Source organism: Bombus impatiens, unplaced genomic scaffold (assembly GCF_000188095.3).
Source record: "Bombus impatiens unplaced genomic scaffold, BIMP_2.2 scf_4016, whole genome shotgun sequence".
NCBI classification, from domain to species: domain Eukaryota; kingdom Metazoa; phylum Arthropoda; class Insecta; order Hymenoptera; family Apidae; genus Bombus; species Bombus impatiens.
Window position 1 is genome coordinate 226,243 of NT_180435.1, and position 16,029 is coordinate 242,271.

The 16,029-nt window shown below is 46.6% G+C and overlaps 1 protein-coding gene across 17 annotated transcripts in view; it reads right to left on the bottom strand.

The window, feature by feature from the left end:
- LOC100749861 (tyrosine-protein phosphatase Lar) overlaps positions 1-16,029 on the bottom strand; it is a 287,592-nt gene that overhangs the window by 167,408 nt on the left and 104,155 nt on the right. For 16 of the 17 annotated variants that reach the window (XM_033324603.1, XM_024372213.2, XM_024372222.2 and 13 more), the window contains one exon: positions 14,395-14,533. In XM_033324603.1, the coding sequence (XP_033180494.1) occupies positions 14,395-14,455 (61 nt within the window). In that variant the 5' untranslated portion in view covers positions 14,456-14,533. The remainder of the gene's footprint in view (positions 1-14,394; positions 14,534-16,029) is intronic. The other variant, XM_033324602.1, reaches the window with a different exon arrangement.

Here is a 16,029-nt window from a genome sequence, read left to right on the forward strand (position 1 = left end):
GTCGGTACCGGTCGGTGAGGGAGGGCTGCTGCAAACACTCTTTGAGCGAACGAGAAACTGAGAAGCCGTATCCGTCTGTTCTGACATTTATCAGACGCCGCGGGGAAACCGAGGCAGACTCCAATCCCCTAAAGTAGACAATAATTAATAACAGCTCCGCCGCTGGTTAAGAGAGTTGTTGGGTTTTCGAGGTCGTTGTTGGTTCACCGACTAGATCTGGAACGTACCCGCTACCGTTCCGTACACCACTTTGGGCTACGGACAATGCCGGTCCGTTTGGATTCTGGCACAAGTTTCGCAGCCGAGGTTAATAATTTTCGCTGTGGCAAGGCGGGCGAAGACAGAAAATACAGCGACAAGAAATAATATTTCGCAACGGGCAAAAGGCGCGTTTTCCCTTTCTCGTCTGTGTGAACGTTGCTGTGAAACGTCGAACGAATCGAATAAGAGAAAGAAGGGAGTGAGCGTGGACGGGAAGCGGGCTGAACATGAAAATCCGCTTAAAAGTGACAGAATTCGGAACGAACGAAAAGCCACCTCGCCGTTCTCGTGCTTCCTCCGCGTTACGAATTACGTTGCGCGTACGACGTATGTACGTCAGTTCGCTCAAATGCACGCGTGTACACGCTCGACCACGGTAATACGCGCGTAATCCTCTTAAGGTAATTGTCAGGAAGACCGATCCGTTCGTCGTTTCTCGATCCTCGTCACAGCGCTCTGTCGGACCTTTGCTCCGAACAACCAAAAACTTTTTCCAACTTCATCGGTGGAAATAGCATCGCGATCGTTTCGACTTTCCCATTGACTAACTAATCCACTTTGTTGTTCAAACAGATGGTGTATCTTTCTACCTTGTTGTCTTGCATAGCGTGGCTGGTTCGGTTTAGCCGCGTCGATCGACGACGGAGAACGTCAGAATTTGCCCGAGAGAAGTTGAAACGAGATTAGAAAGCGAATATCGATGCGACTAGCGGGAAATAAAGAACAAAGCGAGCCCGGGACGTATAAAGGACGTCTTTGGTAGATTGCCGGGTCAAGTAATGGCCGATGTAAACAAGTATCGGCAATTGAATCCATTCTCATTCCACTTTTTCTTGACACACGCTACGAACGCATAAATTGGCGTAATTCCTCGCGTTGCTCTTAAGCGATCTTCCAACCTTTCTAATCGCGTCTGAGGCCACGGTTACTGCGGTTTCTGTTGTAATAATAGCCACGAGGCACGTCCCGTAGCGAAGAAGCTCTTCAACGTTTTCTCATAAAGCGTCGGTTGAATTGCCCGCACCGGAGCCAGCCGATGGAAGAAGGAAACGACGGTTAAACTGGTAAAACGACCGTAGAAAGTGGAGAGAAAAGAGGGAAGGAAGAATGAAAGTAGGTAAGAAGAAAAGAAAGAAAGGATATGGCGTTGTACGGAGAGGGATCGAGAAAACCAACGAGCCAGTGAACAGACGAAACGAGGGTGTAGAAGCACCGAGGAAAGAAAAGCGAGGTGGTTGTTCCGAGAGCGCGTGGTCGGTGTAACCTTCGGCACGCGATCCTCCGTACGTGGTTTGCTAGCGTGCCGAGCAGCAGAAACTTTTGCCGGCCTTGCGTTAGCCTGCATACTAAGCCGTCGGTTGCTGATACGAACCGTCACAGTGGTTCGCACGATTCCACACGACGAAACTCGAAGCCACCAGACTCGAAATTCAATCATTTTATCTCGATGCGAATCGATTTTCGAATCTCCTCCACCCATTTTTTCTTTTTTTCTTTTTTCTTTTTTTTTTTAATATGGTCGACCGCAGAGTTGCAACAAGCGCTCGCTTTTCGACCCGTATTCCGATTACGTTTCGTTCCGTTTTATCAGCAGAGACGTATAAGAGGTAGGGCAGGAGTAATTCCGTGAGAATCGGTGCAACAACACACGTTCACGTTGAACGCATGTTCCCGGGGTAGAACGTCGAGACTGGGGATCCAGTCGATACAAACTAACCTACTTCTCGCGGAACTTGTTAATTGGGTTTAGCTAACCACAAGTGGACGCGGGGCTAGGCTCCGATTTCTCCTCGACACCGTTTGCGTACTTGATAGGATCAGCGGAGAAACCAGCATCGCCTTTATTGCGCTCGAATCACAGAGAAGCTGTTCGAAGGGACACGCGCGAATAACGAAACGGACATTATCCGCTCGCGCTTTCCTATAATTTAAACAAGTAGCTATCTATCGAGAACGTGGTCGTTTTTAGCGACCTGTTATCTTTAAAAATTTACGGTCCTCCTGTCATTACCGGTGTTCGGAACTCGTGCTTTAGTTCGACACCGTGCAGACGAAGCAAATCGACGGACCGACCGTCAGCGCGCAATTTGCTATCGATGTCGGGCTGGCGCATCTAATAGAAAATCTCATAAAACGCGCATCGAGGATGAATTATTATACATATGTGATTCGGGCGAACGACTCGCGTGAGTAACGACCGTATAAATCGTAGGTGAGCGCGTGCGACACATCCGGAAAACAATAAAATCTATATTTTAATCTGCGCCTGAGCGTCCTCGCGAGCGTCCCCCATCAGGAGAATCCCTCCGCGAGATTGGTCCACGAGGGAAGAGAAGCGAGAGGCTGGATTCGGGCCGATCGTTTATCATAGCCGGAGGGTTTCACAACGCACGCCATGTGGGATGAAACGCGTAAAAGCTACTCTTTCTACCCCTTTCTGCTCCTCCGCCAGCCCCCGTGTTTTCCAACCTATCCTAAGATCGATTAAGAAATTATACGGCCAACGTTGCTTTCGTATAATGAAAAACCGATCGCCGCTTCAAAGAAACAGAATCGCGCCCCTTTCCAATAGAACTGCGACTATCCAGCAACTTGCAGAAGCTCCGAAAAGAGGCAACGATCTAATCTTTCTCTCCGTTTACCGGCGATCGACCGGTTCCTCATTATCCACCGTCACGTTTTCCCAATTAAGCGAGAGAGTTTTACGTCTTCGTTCGAAGAAACGACGCAACTCTCGAGTGACTACCAAAGATTTTGTTCTTCGACGACTTAAAGAGTTCGATTCTGACGGTACTCGACGAACAACCTGCCAGACCCGCTCAGAAGAATTCGTTCCAACGGAACGAGTCTATGCCGTGCCATCCACCATTTGTAGTATTCCATAATTCCTCATCTTTGACAGAATTATCCGTACGTTTGACACGAAGATGTAAAACGAAGAGAAAAAAAGAATAGTCGTTACCGATTCCAAACTAATAACGTTAACACGGTTTGCATACCATCGCGACTATCGTTGAGCGAAATTATACGCTAATACGGAGTATCGCAAATTTCACCGACGACAAATCGATTTTTCTGGCTGCGTCAACGAGACGATATTCGGACATTTCGTACGAACGGAAGGTTCGTTCCGATCAAATTAGATTTTCCATAAAAGTTGAAGGAGAAACGGCTTGAAAGACTTTTTCCCGCAATTTCTGAAGTTGATCTTCAAATTGGATAACGTTTCTGCTAAGCGAAGTAATTAAAGTTACGATGGTTTTCGCCGGGATGCCAACGAGATCGTCCCTAGAAAGGAGTTACACGTGCTCGAGCATGAAAGATCGGTTTGCCGAAAATTTAGTCAGGAAAATAGGGTGGGGATCCTTATCCGGTTGAATTTTCGAGCTGACCTGGACAATGCGCGGCATGTCAAATAACGGAAGGAACGTTTCCACGTCTCTGTGACGTTCTATTCGAGCGCCAAACTTCTGATTCGCGACCAATTTTTCGACTTGTTCGAATTTCCTCTTGGCAAAGCTCGTGATCTTGGAAACAGGAAATTCGATTTGGATATGGCGCGAGAGCGGCCTTTCCCGCGGAGTACGACGAAATTTCGCTCTTCCTTACAAAACTGCAATTAGTTCGAGTACGTGACTCGTCGTCGTCAACGTTGCCGTTGACGTCCTAGTTCCCCGCCGTACACGGAAACGCTGGGCCCGAGTCTCGCCCCGTGGAGCGAAGTTGGCACTTAATTCGCCGAGTTTCCAGTTTGCGAAACTCCCAACAACCGAGGCTGAAAACGCGGCTTCGGAAAAGCGAGAAAGATTGGTTCGGAGACGGTGCGAATCGAAACGGGGAGGAATACGACCGCGTGGCAAACGAATCCAACCTTCCGCAGAGTCCAAGCTGTTCGTTCGCGATGCCAATTACGAGAACCTCTAATTAATCGCTCAAGATTTTTTATGAATTAATAGGAAATTTCAAAGTAGAAGATTGCACAGAGTGTACCTAAATAACAGGATAAATACATAAAATATGCAAATTATTTAGTACTTTCCATGATATTTGGTAGGTAGAGCGATCTTCTACCGAGATTTTTTACTTTTTCAAATATATCTATCAAGTATATCTAATTTGCAACGAGGATGCGCGGTCTGAATATCGCGGAACAAACACGCGATAAGAACAGTGACACTCGAAAATATTTGAGCGATTACCAGGGAAAACGTTTCGTCAATGTATTTCGTGCGTCGTACGAAACGTTTTGAGATGTTATTAGCGCTTTTGCGAGTCCATTTCGATAATTGAAACAGAAATTCGACGATTCTCGTAGAAGTACGATAACGACTGTTAGCGGAACAGACGTTACCGTATAACAACTTCGAAGGACGATTAAGAGGATCTAATCAATGACGGAGGTAGACATAGAGAAAATAGCGGGATAAACACCGAAGGGGAGTTCTTTTATCGTCGACAAAGTGGAAATAGCATTTCACGATTTGCAGTTGCTCGTAGTCGGAAGGGAAGAACGCGGTTTGAGTCTACGATAAACTTGGCCTGGCGATCGAGAGAGAGAGAGAGAGAGAGAGAGAGAGAGAGAGAGAGAGAGAGAGAGAGAGAGAGAGAGAGAGAGAGAGAGAGAGAGAGAGAGAGAGAGAGAGAGAGAGAGAGAGAGAGAGAGAGAGAGAGAGAGAGAGAGAGAGAGAGAGAGAGAGAGAGAGAGAGAGAGAGAGAGAGAGAGAGAGAGAGAGAGAGAGAGAGAGAGAGAGAGAGAGAGAGAGAGAGAGAGAGAGAGAGAGAGAGAGAGAGAGAGAGAGAGAGAGAGAGAGAGAGAGAGAGAGAGAGAGAGAGAGAGAGAGAGAGAGAGAGAGAGAGAGAGAGAGAGAGAGAGAGAGAGAGAGAGAGAGAGAGAGAGAGAGAGAGAGAGAGAGAGAGAGAGAGAGAGAGAGAGAGAGAGAGAGAGAGAGAGAGAGAGAGAGAGAGAGAGAGAGTGGGCGGAATCCAAAGCGGCAAGAAGGAAGGAGAAAAGCGCAAAACGTACCCGAGACAACGTAGATGGGCTGTTAAGATAAGAACGCGAAGATTCCTCGAACGAAAGTGGAGTCGGAAAGGAAAGAGGGAACGGACCGTAAGGGTCAACCGCGTGCAAGTCGGAGCGTAATTTTCCCTCCTGGTAAGATTCTTTGCGGCGAACTCGCGGATAAGCCGATTTTACAGGTAACTTCCGCGAGAATTCACGAATACGAAAGTCTTGCAAAGCGTAGAAGGCGAACGCGTTGCATCTGTTCAATGGCGAACGAGTAGATTTTTCGATCGTTCCCGAAATTCTAAATCGGTCGAGTCCCTTTTAAGCATTTGCGGAACGAGCTACTGCGCAGCGAAGTCGAAAGACGCTCGGAAACTAAAATTAAACATCGATGCATCGTGCGGAGAGTCTCAGAGAATAGGACGGCTAAAAAGGAAGATTTTCACGATATTCTTCTGGTTAGGTAACGGGATACTCAAAAATAAGAGAAAAGGAAAACAGAGGAAAGAGTAATTCAACCTCGGTGCCCTGCTAGGCAAGGGTTTGCTAAAAGTATTCAACGCGCAACCCTCTGTCGATTCTTTACGGCTTACAATTTTTCCCTGGCCTGCTTTTCACCGAGCAAACAGGAAAAATCTTTTACAACATCAACGTCAGGTTGAGACCGAATACAACAGGATCGAAGGAAGAGGAATCTTTGCTCCCTTTTCTCTTCTATCGTACATGAAATTCGTTTCCGGCGTGCGAGACGTGACATTTAATTGAAGCGGAAGTTTGTCGCTTTACGTTTTACGCAATTAGCTTAACGCGGAACAAGCGAGCGAGAGAGTGAGAGAGAAAGAGAGAGAAAGAGAGAGAGAGAGGGGGGCGGAAGCTCGTTGAAGACTAAAATCCTCTTGAGATATCTGAATCGTGGAAAAGTCTATTTAAAGTATGAAATTTCAAATAAAATCTTCTTCGCTACTTCAACGGATTGAGAGATTTACTCGTCTGTTTGACTGGTTGTTTCTTCCTTAAGTCTGAGTCGCTATCGTTCGCTTTACAACGTTACAATACAGCAAGATTACAGTAAAAGAAATGAAATTCCAGACGCATACATCTTGCCCGTAGGGTCATTACATTCACTTGCCTCTCGTGGAACGGGCGGACAGACTATAAAAAGGATCGGGTTATAAATCTCGTGGAGGATATTCGCCGCTACCTATGCGTAGAACTGCTGAACAATCTTGAACGATCGATCGTAAAAATATAGCGCGCAGCAAGAAGCGCGAGGTTCGCCCCGGCCAAGGTGCATCAGGTGCAAATCAGTTCCTACGCCTGACTTAGGTAACGCAAACCCCAGCCAAAATCCTTTGCATTCGGTTTTCTTCTAAAGGTTATACGTACGATCGATTCGTTCCGCGTTTTCGAACGGCAAAAGCTACGGAAGGAGGTACACTGGCAGCGTAAAGGATCGAAACTCTGGCAAACTTTCCATCGGAATTTCAACTCCGCTTCCCTCTGAGAAAGTATCCACCTCGGCTTTTACAACGAACGATACAAAAGCGTGCCGGAAATGGATTTATTAATCTTAAAAATGAGAAAGGGTACGCGTTTATTGATCCGTCGGGCAGCGAGGAGGTTTCGTCGAGTAAAAAAGAAGCAACGGAGCGGCGCTCGCTAGGAAACCTCAACTATGAAATTCCAAGACATCGTCCGTGCGTTTCATACACGCCCTCGGCAAACATGGTCGATTTTATTTCTTGGTTTTACCGTTCTGAACGTACAAGTTGCGAAAGGTCGTCGTCCACCGGGCTTGGTAAACTCTTCTTGGTAACGTGATCTTGTATTAGCCTTGAGAGCGAGACTTTTGAAACAGTTGCAATGTTACCGGTGACAGGACAGTAGACAACTTTTGAGAGACCTGGCACGCGAGATGGCAAGCTCGAGGACGAAAGACAAGACCGGAGAGAAAAGATGCGTCGCACGAAGGAAGGAAAAGTAGCGTGAAAAATAGACGTGACGTAAAATTGAAAATGTACCCGGGACACGCACCAAGACCGCCTCGGGGCTTCGAAAATCCATTGCCGAGGAAAGCGTTGACCTCGTTGCTACACCTGCAACGTCTCGAGTGGAAAAGCCACGACGGAAAGGGAGGGAAAGCAAGAAACGAAAGCTAGTACCTGCTGGTAAGACGATCGAGATTCTCATTTTATGCAAACGTAGCCGATATCTTGCAACTTGGAAGTCGTGCACTCTTCGCTAGTTATCCGGAATAGCTCGTTACACCTGCATAGGCGTAATATCGCAAGCGTGAGAACACGCAATCATCGACGACTATTTTTCGACGATTCTTTCGCCCTTGGAATCGTTTTATTATCGGCGAAAGAAATGGAAATCCCTTTTATCGTACTTTCAATTGCCGCTCCTTCCGACAGCCAAAATCTCGTACGACTGACACATGTTGGAAAAATCGACGCGAGATTCCCTACATCGACACGCGAACATCTTTCGAAAAGGGAAAGAAAATAGTGGGTTTTTTTATCGCGGGAATTACCACGATATTATTCGAGGTACTGTGTAAGGAGGTACGGTTATTACGGCAGTTATTGCGAATTATGGTGCTACTATGTGGAACAGCGACACTCTCGCGCCGTCCATACAAATGCAGGTACGAGAGTGGAGTAAAGGGGCCGGGTGAGTGTGCCGCCTTTCTTGCCTATACTTCTCGAGGCTCGTTATAATAGTAATCGATAAGTAACTCAGCGTGATCCTACGTGCGGCTAATGGACCGATTTAAAGTGTAGGACGCGATATGAAGCCAAGTCGAAGTAAAGCAGCCATCGACACGTGGACGAATAGCGACGAGAACTCGGCAGAAGCTTTTGAAACAGCATCGTGTTCGTCGACAATCGAATTTGTTACGTGACATCGAGCATCGGTGAACTTGACGAGAATTTTTATTTCCACTCTGAACAGAGACTCTGAACGAGCAAGGTTTTCCATTCGCGTTCATAGAATCTCCAGTCAATCTTTTAATAATACCAATACTCTGCAAATACTCGTTTACCAACTATTATTTATCGTGATATCAGCGAATTGACCGAGTTACAAATTACAGATTAGACAATTTTATTCTTAGAATTTTTCAATTTTAACTCTGGTAGAATCGAGCAAGGATCGATTCTATCATAATCGCTGTATCATACTAGCCTCTACTTATCCAGACACAACGATTTTTTCTTCCGCGTGTTATCTTTTACGCGTTGAACGTAAATAGGTTCGTAAATAGGTAAATAAACAAAAATTGCTGGGTAATCGCATCGCAGTTGGCCGTATCTAACGGGATAAAAGTTGACGAAGCAAGCTGCTGTACGCTACCCATAGGCAAATGGAGTCGGAAACGACGGATTGATCGCGTCTCTTTGGAGTCGCATTTAGAAAAAGACTCGGCGTAGCGACGTAACGTTAATCTTACTCGGCGACAACGTTACTTCGGCCTCTTTATTTTCCAACTTTCGTCTTTGCCGCATCTCCCGCGGGACCGACTCCCCTCGGTTTCACCCTCGGAAAATGGTAGTAGACCCTTGCCTTGCAGAAGGCAGCGATCCATCATAAATTTAATATTCGAAATTTCAAGAATGTTCCACACGCTTTGGGGGCCATCCGTTTCGACCGACGATATAAATTCGCCCGATAATATACTAGCAAGTACAGTTAGTCGCGTTGAAAGACGAAAGTCGCGTTTCATCTTTGACGGTATAGAGAAAGGAAATTGTGCAGCGTGCGCGCGGCAAATTCAGGGTATCAAGAACGCCAGAATGCAGCCGTATGTTTAGCAACATCCGCAAAATTTAATTATTTAGGATAAATTTATTTTGCCGGAGAATCGTGCAACCAAAATATTTCCTGCGCCGTTTGCTTCCTTCTTTTCTTTAACCTTTTTCGCTCATTATAAAGCTTCCGCAGCGAAGGAGAAGTACTAAAATAATTCAAACGAAGCGTTATATCCTACGTTTAATAAATCAAACTGTCACGAGGGGTATACACGAATTTCTGTTCGTGGATTAGTTGTAATTTTCGAGAGCGGGACTGTGCATTTTCCACCTGGGAGAACTGCATAAGTGGATTGTAAATTTGTTCCGTCAATACTATTATCTTTTGATTAGCGCACCTCTCTCGCGACACGCCGCACGCTAATTTAGCAATTCAAAAGGAAAATGACACAGAGAGGCGAAACTACCTCTAGATGGTAAAAGGTTTATATCTCCCTATATATTTGCACATTACAAATGGTTGATCAAAAGACTTTTCGCGTCTCGACTTCGTACAACCGTCCGCTCTTTGAAGAAATGTTTGCTCAAAGAGTGTGCGTAAGTTCCTGCGACACCCACGGTGCAGTTTTCGTAATTTCGCGAATCGTAATTTCGAAATCGGGCAGGAATAATCGGAAAGATTATCTCTGGCTTTCCCACGTTACCATTCGCCGACAACGGAAAGAAGAAAAGTACATATACCCGATATCTACTATTCCCCTTTCGTGCTTATAAAACGGGGAGTAGGGTCATGCATATGCGATGTAATGCATTTACGCCTTCGCATATAATAGCTGCTACGTTATAACAACTCCTTTTCAAAGTACACCGACGTTTTCGCGTATTTTATTTACCGTGGAGCGGATTTAGCGAGCATAGACGACCATAAATTCCCGCTATTTTCAAAATCGTCGAAAGATTCGGGCCACGGCGAGTACGAACGCAACATCGGCGATCGAGAAAACCGCGAACCATTTCCTCCGTCCGTTCGAAACAAGCCCTTTTTTCCCCTCGAATATATACGTCAATTACACCGATTTCGCATGTGCGAGCCCATGTCTGATGACACTTCGAACTAGATGGGAACATCGAATTGCACTTCGGTTCCCCATAAATTCCACCTCGGTCGAAGAGGGAGAAACGGCAAATAAAAAGCACAGCGAAACTCGCTGATACGTTGGCGATGTTAGCGTCTTCGTTCGGCAGATGGTTACCACCTCTTTAACAATTTTGTCGAATATCGTTTATACAATGATAATTTATAACGGTAGATCCTTTGCCCAGTCCTGTTTCGTCAATAGATTGAAAAACGCTTGAAAATCGATTTGCGAGAGACGATGTAATCGAAGTAAGAGAAAAACAGGTCGAGCGCCGAGGTATTCGCCGAAGCCAGACAAGCGTTGGAAGTCGCGCGACGCTACGTGGACGCGTTTCGCGTTCGATGCTACGAGAAAATCAGTTTAACTGCTGAACGAACCTTTGCCGCCTACCATGGCTAATCCCAGATCCGCAGGGAAGTTCACGACGGGGGTGTAAACCCGAGAATGTTGCGGCTAAGCTAACCTCCCTCCGTTCTCTTTCCACCTCTTAGTCACCATCGGCTGGTAGCGTTCGGTACGATACCTGCTGCGAGTCTAGGCCAACCTCCGGCTTATCCCGACGACACTCGTTCGATACCGTAAAAGCCTGCGCGAGGGGGGAGGGGGTGGACAGGAAGCAAGAACGAAACGGAGGAGGATGCGTTGGAAGATGGGGGATGTTGGTGGTTGCAAGCTATCCTACCGCCCTGCCAACCGCCTGCTAGCCGAGGATCGCGAGAGACCCCCCGTCAAGGGATCCCATAAAATAGCTCGAGTAACTTTTTTACTTTATCATCCACCGGTCTTCCCGCCAACCCTGTCGATATACCTGAGCTCATACACCTCTACGTACTACGACACGACAGTGTGTGCGAGCTTTCTCGCCAAGCTAGTCCAAAGCTGCGAATACACTTACCTATACGCTGCGATACTCGCTACGACAACCAGCTATTACATCTTACCGCGCGTTACACAACGTTAACCCTCAACCTCCAACTGCTTCTACATTTGTTCCTTTTTTACGTCGATCATTTTATTTCGTCGTTAATATCGACTTTGCAAGTTTTCGTAACTCAAGCGGCTGGAAGCCTTTTCCACTAGATCAAAGCCACGAGCACACGTGACACCACGACTACTGGCTGTTACACGGGGAATACAGAAGGAACAAATTCGTCCGTGTTTGCGCCTTTGATCTTCGACCGCAGAACGAAAGAATTGATTAACAATTCGACGAAATTTAACAGGGACGAGGCGAAACGAAACGCGAAATAGAATTAGAAAATTTTTGGGTGGCTGTCGGATGGATCATTTTTCTGCTTATCGGTGGGCATGTCACTTTCTGACCATTGCGCGCACGCCATGCTTCGACCATTTCTTTCTCTTTTAGAACCTTCCAGCCATTTCGTCGGTACGTCTACTCTGTCAATTACCGATAAAACAACGTGGAATCGTACGGACGATGGTTCAGAACCGTAACGCAGCCGGACGGAATGTAAATTATCGCATCCACTGCAACGATAAATAACGCGCCGAATCCAAAAAAAGAAAGCAGCGTCGCTGCACCCGGAATGCCACGTTGAGAAAAAAGATCAATGATTCTAAACGGATCGTACTAGCGAAACGCGGTAGTTGAAAGAATTTCACGCGCAAACGTATTCGAAGCGTTCCCCGTCCTTGCAAAACGGGCCGCAAATTTTTCGCGTTTCTCTTCATCGTTGCGATTCGATACAAAATATTTCCCGTATCTTCTTATTCTGCAGTTTCGAACCGAACCACGTGGGAAATACGTTGCAATTCCCTTACTTGGAAAGCCAGAGCAACGATTTTAGTCGTAACTAACCTTCGTAAGGAACGCCTGATGGAAAATTTGCATTTCCTTAACCCGCTCGTATTTCTTGGGTAAAAGTTGCCCAGAGAGAGAGAGAAAGAGAGAGAGAGAGAGAGAGAGAGATCGTGTTGCTTGGTTTCACGTAAAGGGGAAAAAAGAGCGTATATACATAGTTGATAGACGCGAAGCTAACAGCGACTCGTCGTTACGTTGGCCAGAGAATGGCGGCGCGTAACGGAAACGAAACACGTACCATCCTTTGATTCCACGATATTCATCCGCGTTACCGCGTGATCGATGACGTTCGAGTTTAGACGGTAGCCGAGATGACTATTGATTGTTTTGGAAAGCGACAGGAACGAGGGTACGAGTCAAGTTGAACGAACGCGGTGAAACAGGGCGAGGTGAAAGGGTCCGAGTGACGGGAAAGAAGGATAAATAGATGGATAAACATGGATTCGCATCCAGTGGCAGAGTTTTCGCTCCCTCTATTCTCGAGGATGATTTTTCGCGAACGCACGACAGCAAACGAACCTCCTAGGAAATCTTCGTGCACGACCTGGGCTATTTCCCTTTCCACGATGCAGACAGGGCAGACAGGACAGACAGGACGAATCTGCATTAACTATGGATTTCGCTCGTACTCCACGTCCCTTTTCACAAGTTCTTTTTGCGGTCGCCATCTCTATCGAGCGCCTCCTTTGACCGTCATCTAAAAAAGTGGCAACTTTCCGTTTGCGGGCCGATAGATAGAAGCGGATTATCGAGTACAGCAACACCAACGAATTAAAAGGAGGAATTGATACACTGCTAACAACGGATCGTTTTCCTTTCGTGCAACCCATGAAACGCATCGATTCGAAGATGAAAGATACTCGTTGGGCATAATCAATGGAATTCATTCGAATCTCGCGTATAACGTAGCTAATTTTTACATCTGGTCCTAAAATACTCACATCGTGTCACACAGTATCTCGCTTTGAGTCGCGTACATATCATCGACGGTTGAACTTCCGGCGAACGAAATTCGCATTAGCCGATCCGAGTCAAAATCAGAGATTACGACGTAATTAATTGCCTGAAATACAAGGGATATGTCATCGTCATTTTGGAGTCAGCATAAAGCGCGGCTGAATTAGCGGGTATCGAGGCGACGGATTACCGTGTAATGAGCGCGATTACCATGCAACTCGAGTCAATGGTCGCACGCGATTTATCATCGAATCGAAATTCGACTCGTCGGCAACTCGTTGCTAGAAAGAGAACGATCGCAGTACTCGAACAAAGTGTGCGCGATGTGACAGAACAGGTGGGCCCACGAGGCGTTCACCCTGGTCTGTACGTCGAATTTTAGTAGCAAGCAGTCTTAATGTCCATAAAACGCTTGGTTGCTTCCCTTGCGTTCGGTGCAACGATTTTACGTGGCTGCAAATCGGTCTCTCTTCGACCTTCCTTTTGGTCCAATGCGATCACGCGCTACCTGACATTGTTTCCCGACTAGGATCGTGCGTTTGCGACAACCGATAGCCGAATTTGACGATGCGAGACGCGATATATACGCGTGGCTTTTACGAGCCGCTTGAAACGCAACCGTTAGCAAATTCGGAACTTAACGGCATATGGTCGACCATGCGCCAATTCGTCGCGCACTAAAACTAAACGCATCGGAAACGTTTATGTTTGCCAGCCCGCGTACACATACACCACTGCGACCTGCGTTTCGTCGCGTCGTACGACGAACACGCTCGTTACTTGACCGCGGCGAAGCTCAGAGCGCGCATAATTACTCGCTGTTTCGAGGGACGCTCGAGTTTTTTAAACGCGACCAGGGAGTTGTAGCCGTTTAACCATTACGTGATCCTCTTCTTGCTTTACGTACGTATACCGTCGTCATTCATACCGGGTTAGTTTACAAATCTGGCCCAACCAAACAGTCGTTGACGTTCGAGCTTGCAAACCTCGAACAAAGGCACGTCGCACTAACGCGCACACTTTTACTTTTTTCTTGTCCCCTTTCACGGACGCGCGACGAAAAATTCATCACTCTCGTTTTACGCGCAACGACAGAACGCGTATCGCGTTACAACGTTTTTAATATCAATTAACGCGATCAAACGCATCGAGTCAAGTCGTTAACGTTCAGAGTTTAAAATATCGATGCTTAAAGGACGCGGCTCGTACGAACGTCGATTGTACGCGTCGAAAGGCATTTAGATCGCTGCCAGTGATCCAACGGATGCACGGTTTTGCACGGGTTTGCACGTGCAACGCGTGCACGATTCTTGTTCAGAGTTCTTCACAAACATCGGACACAATATCATTACACGAAGAATCAAACACTCGGTGGATAATTGGAAACAATGTTCACGGCAATGTCCACGAAAGTCTCTGAAAAGAAGTGGATTTCTCTGGTCGATTACTCACCACCATTCTGCGCAATAATCGGGTCGATAACCGCCAACAGGACGAGGAAGATAGGAGTCATATTGACCACCCTCTTTCCCGTCTTCCCTCGGTCTCCCGTGATCACTGCACACTTAATAGCACCGTTGCAGCGTTCCACCTATGAAAAAACAAATCACGCTCGTCATAACATACCACCTTCACACCGCTGCGCTGGACAATATCTTCGGTAGGCCGAAGACGACGATTTGGATCCACCGAGCTCTTCCGAGCGTGTTGCTTCACGATAAGCTGCTGATTAGAACAACAACGAAACAGTAACGGGAAAAATTCGTTCTCGAGCTGTACGTTTATACGATCGCCTAAGAATTCGCGATGGATGGGTATTCCGTTGCTCGCGAATCACTCCTCGTGAGCGTTTCAGCTTGCTGGCGTAACGCGTAAAAAAATACTATTTATTGGTGCTTCGTTCGTAGGTGACAGACAAGTACGGACAAGGGAAACGGAAACGCTTATTCAGCGAAAATCGAACGTAACTATCGACACGCGCCATTTACTACCGGCACGGCCTTCTGTATCCTACGTAGAAATGCGAATCTCGCGAGCACGCTCACACACGGTCAAAGAAAAAAGCGACGAGTTTTTCACCAGCATCGTTAACGATCGTACACTTGTTCGTCGACTGGTGACGAGATCGCATCGAATCGTTCGTCTATTCACATTCTCCCATTCGCACGATGGATTTTCTTCCTGTTTCCTCTCGCGATCCTAGAAACATCGATTTCAAAGACGACGATGCCGAGCTCGTTTCCAAAAAGTAGCCTGTCGATGTATTTCCCCGGGGATCAACGCACTTCTTTTCTGTTTCCTGCCATCGTTTCTCGACTTCTCCGCTTTACGACGAATTCTACTCCTGCCTCTCGTTATTTTCACAGTGATTCCAACGACCGACACTAATAAGGTATATACCGTGATAGGCGAGGAAGAAGATTGAAAACATTCGTCTTCTTCCCGTATTACCCTTCCGCTTCTTTCCGCAACCTTTCAACATTCCCTTTTCCTTTTTCGTCTAATTTCAACTACCTCCAAACGATTACCTGTACTCTTTCTTTCGATGATTCCACGACCATTCCATATTTTGCACCACTTTCCACGCGAAAGGTGATCCTTCCAGCAGTTTTTCTTTAAACTTTGCTAAATCTGTAAACGTCTGCTCCAGTCGTACCTCCTCGGTGTTACATCTCTCGGCTGTTCAATTCTAATCTGTCCTCCGCCTTTTCGCTCGATTTACCATTCATCACGCTCATCTTCATCTTATCCAGCCAAATTTCCCAATTTTAGCTACTTTTCCTTCTAACTTTCCGTATTTCCTCGTACCAATTTGTCGAACGTAACGGGTACCATTTTGACACTTAAAATTTGGCAAATTTGTTAATCCAGCTACTTGTTAAAAATTCAACCCCTCGAGTGTCGTTCGACGAAACGACGAATCGTACGGGCAATGCGTGACCTTCGCCGAGTCAAATTTCAAGGAATCGTCAGCTACTCGAAACGCAATGGGAAACTTTACGGAAACGGTACTGCCTTTGCGCGTGTCCTTTTTCCCTCGATTCGCGTCATATCCTCGGCAACCCTGTTTCCTCTTCGCTTCTTTCG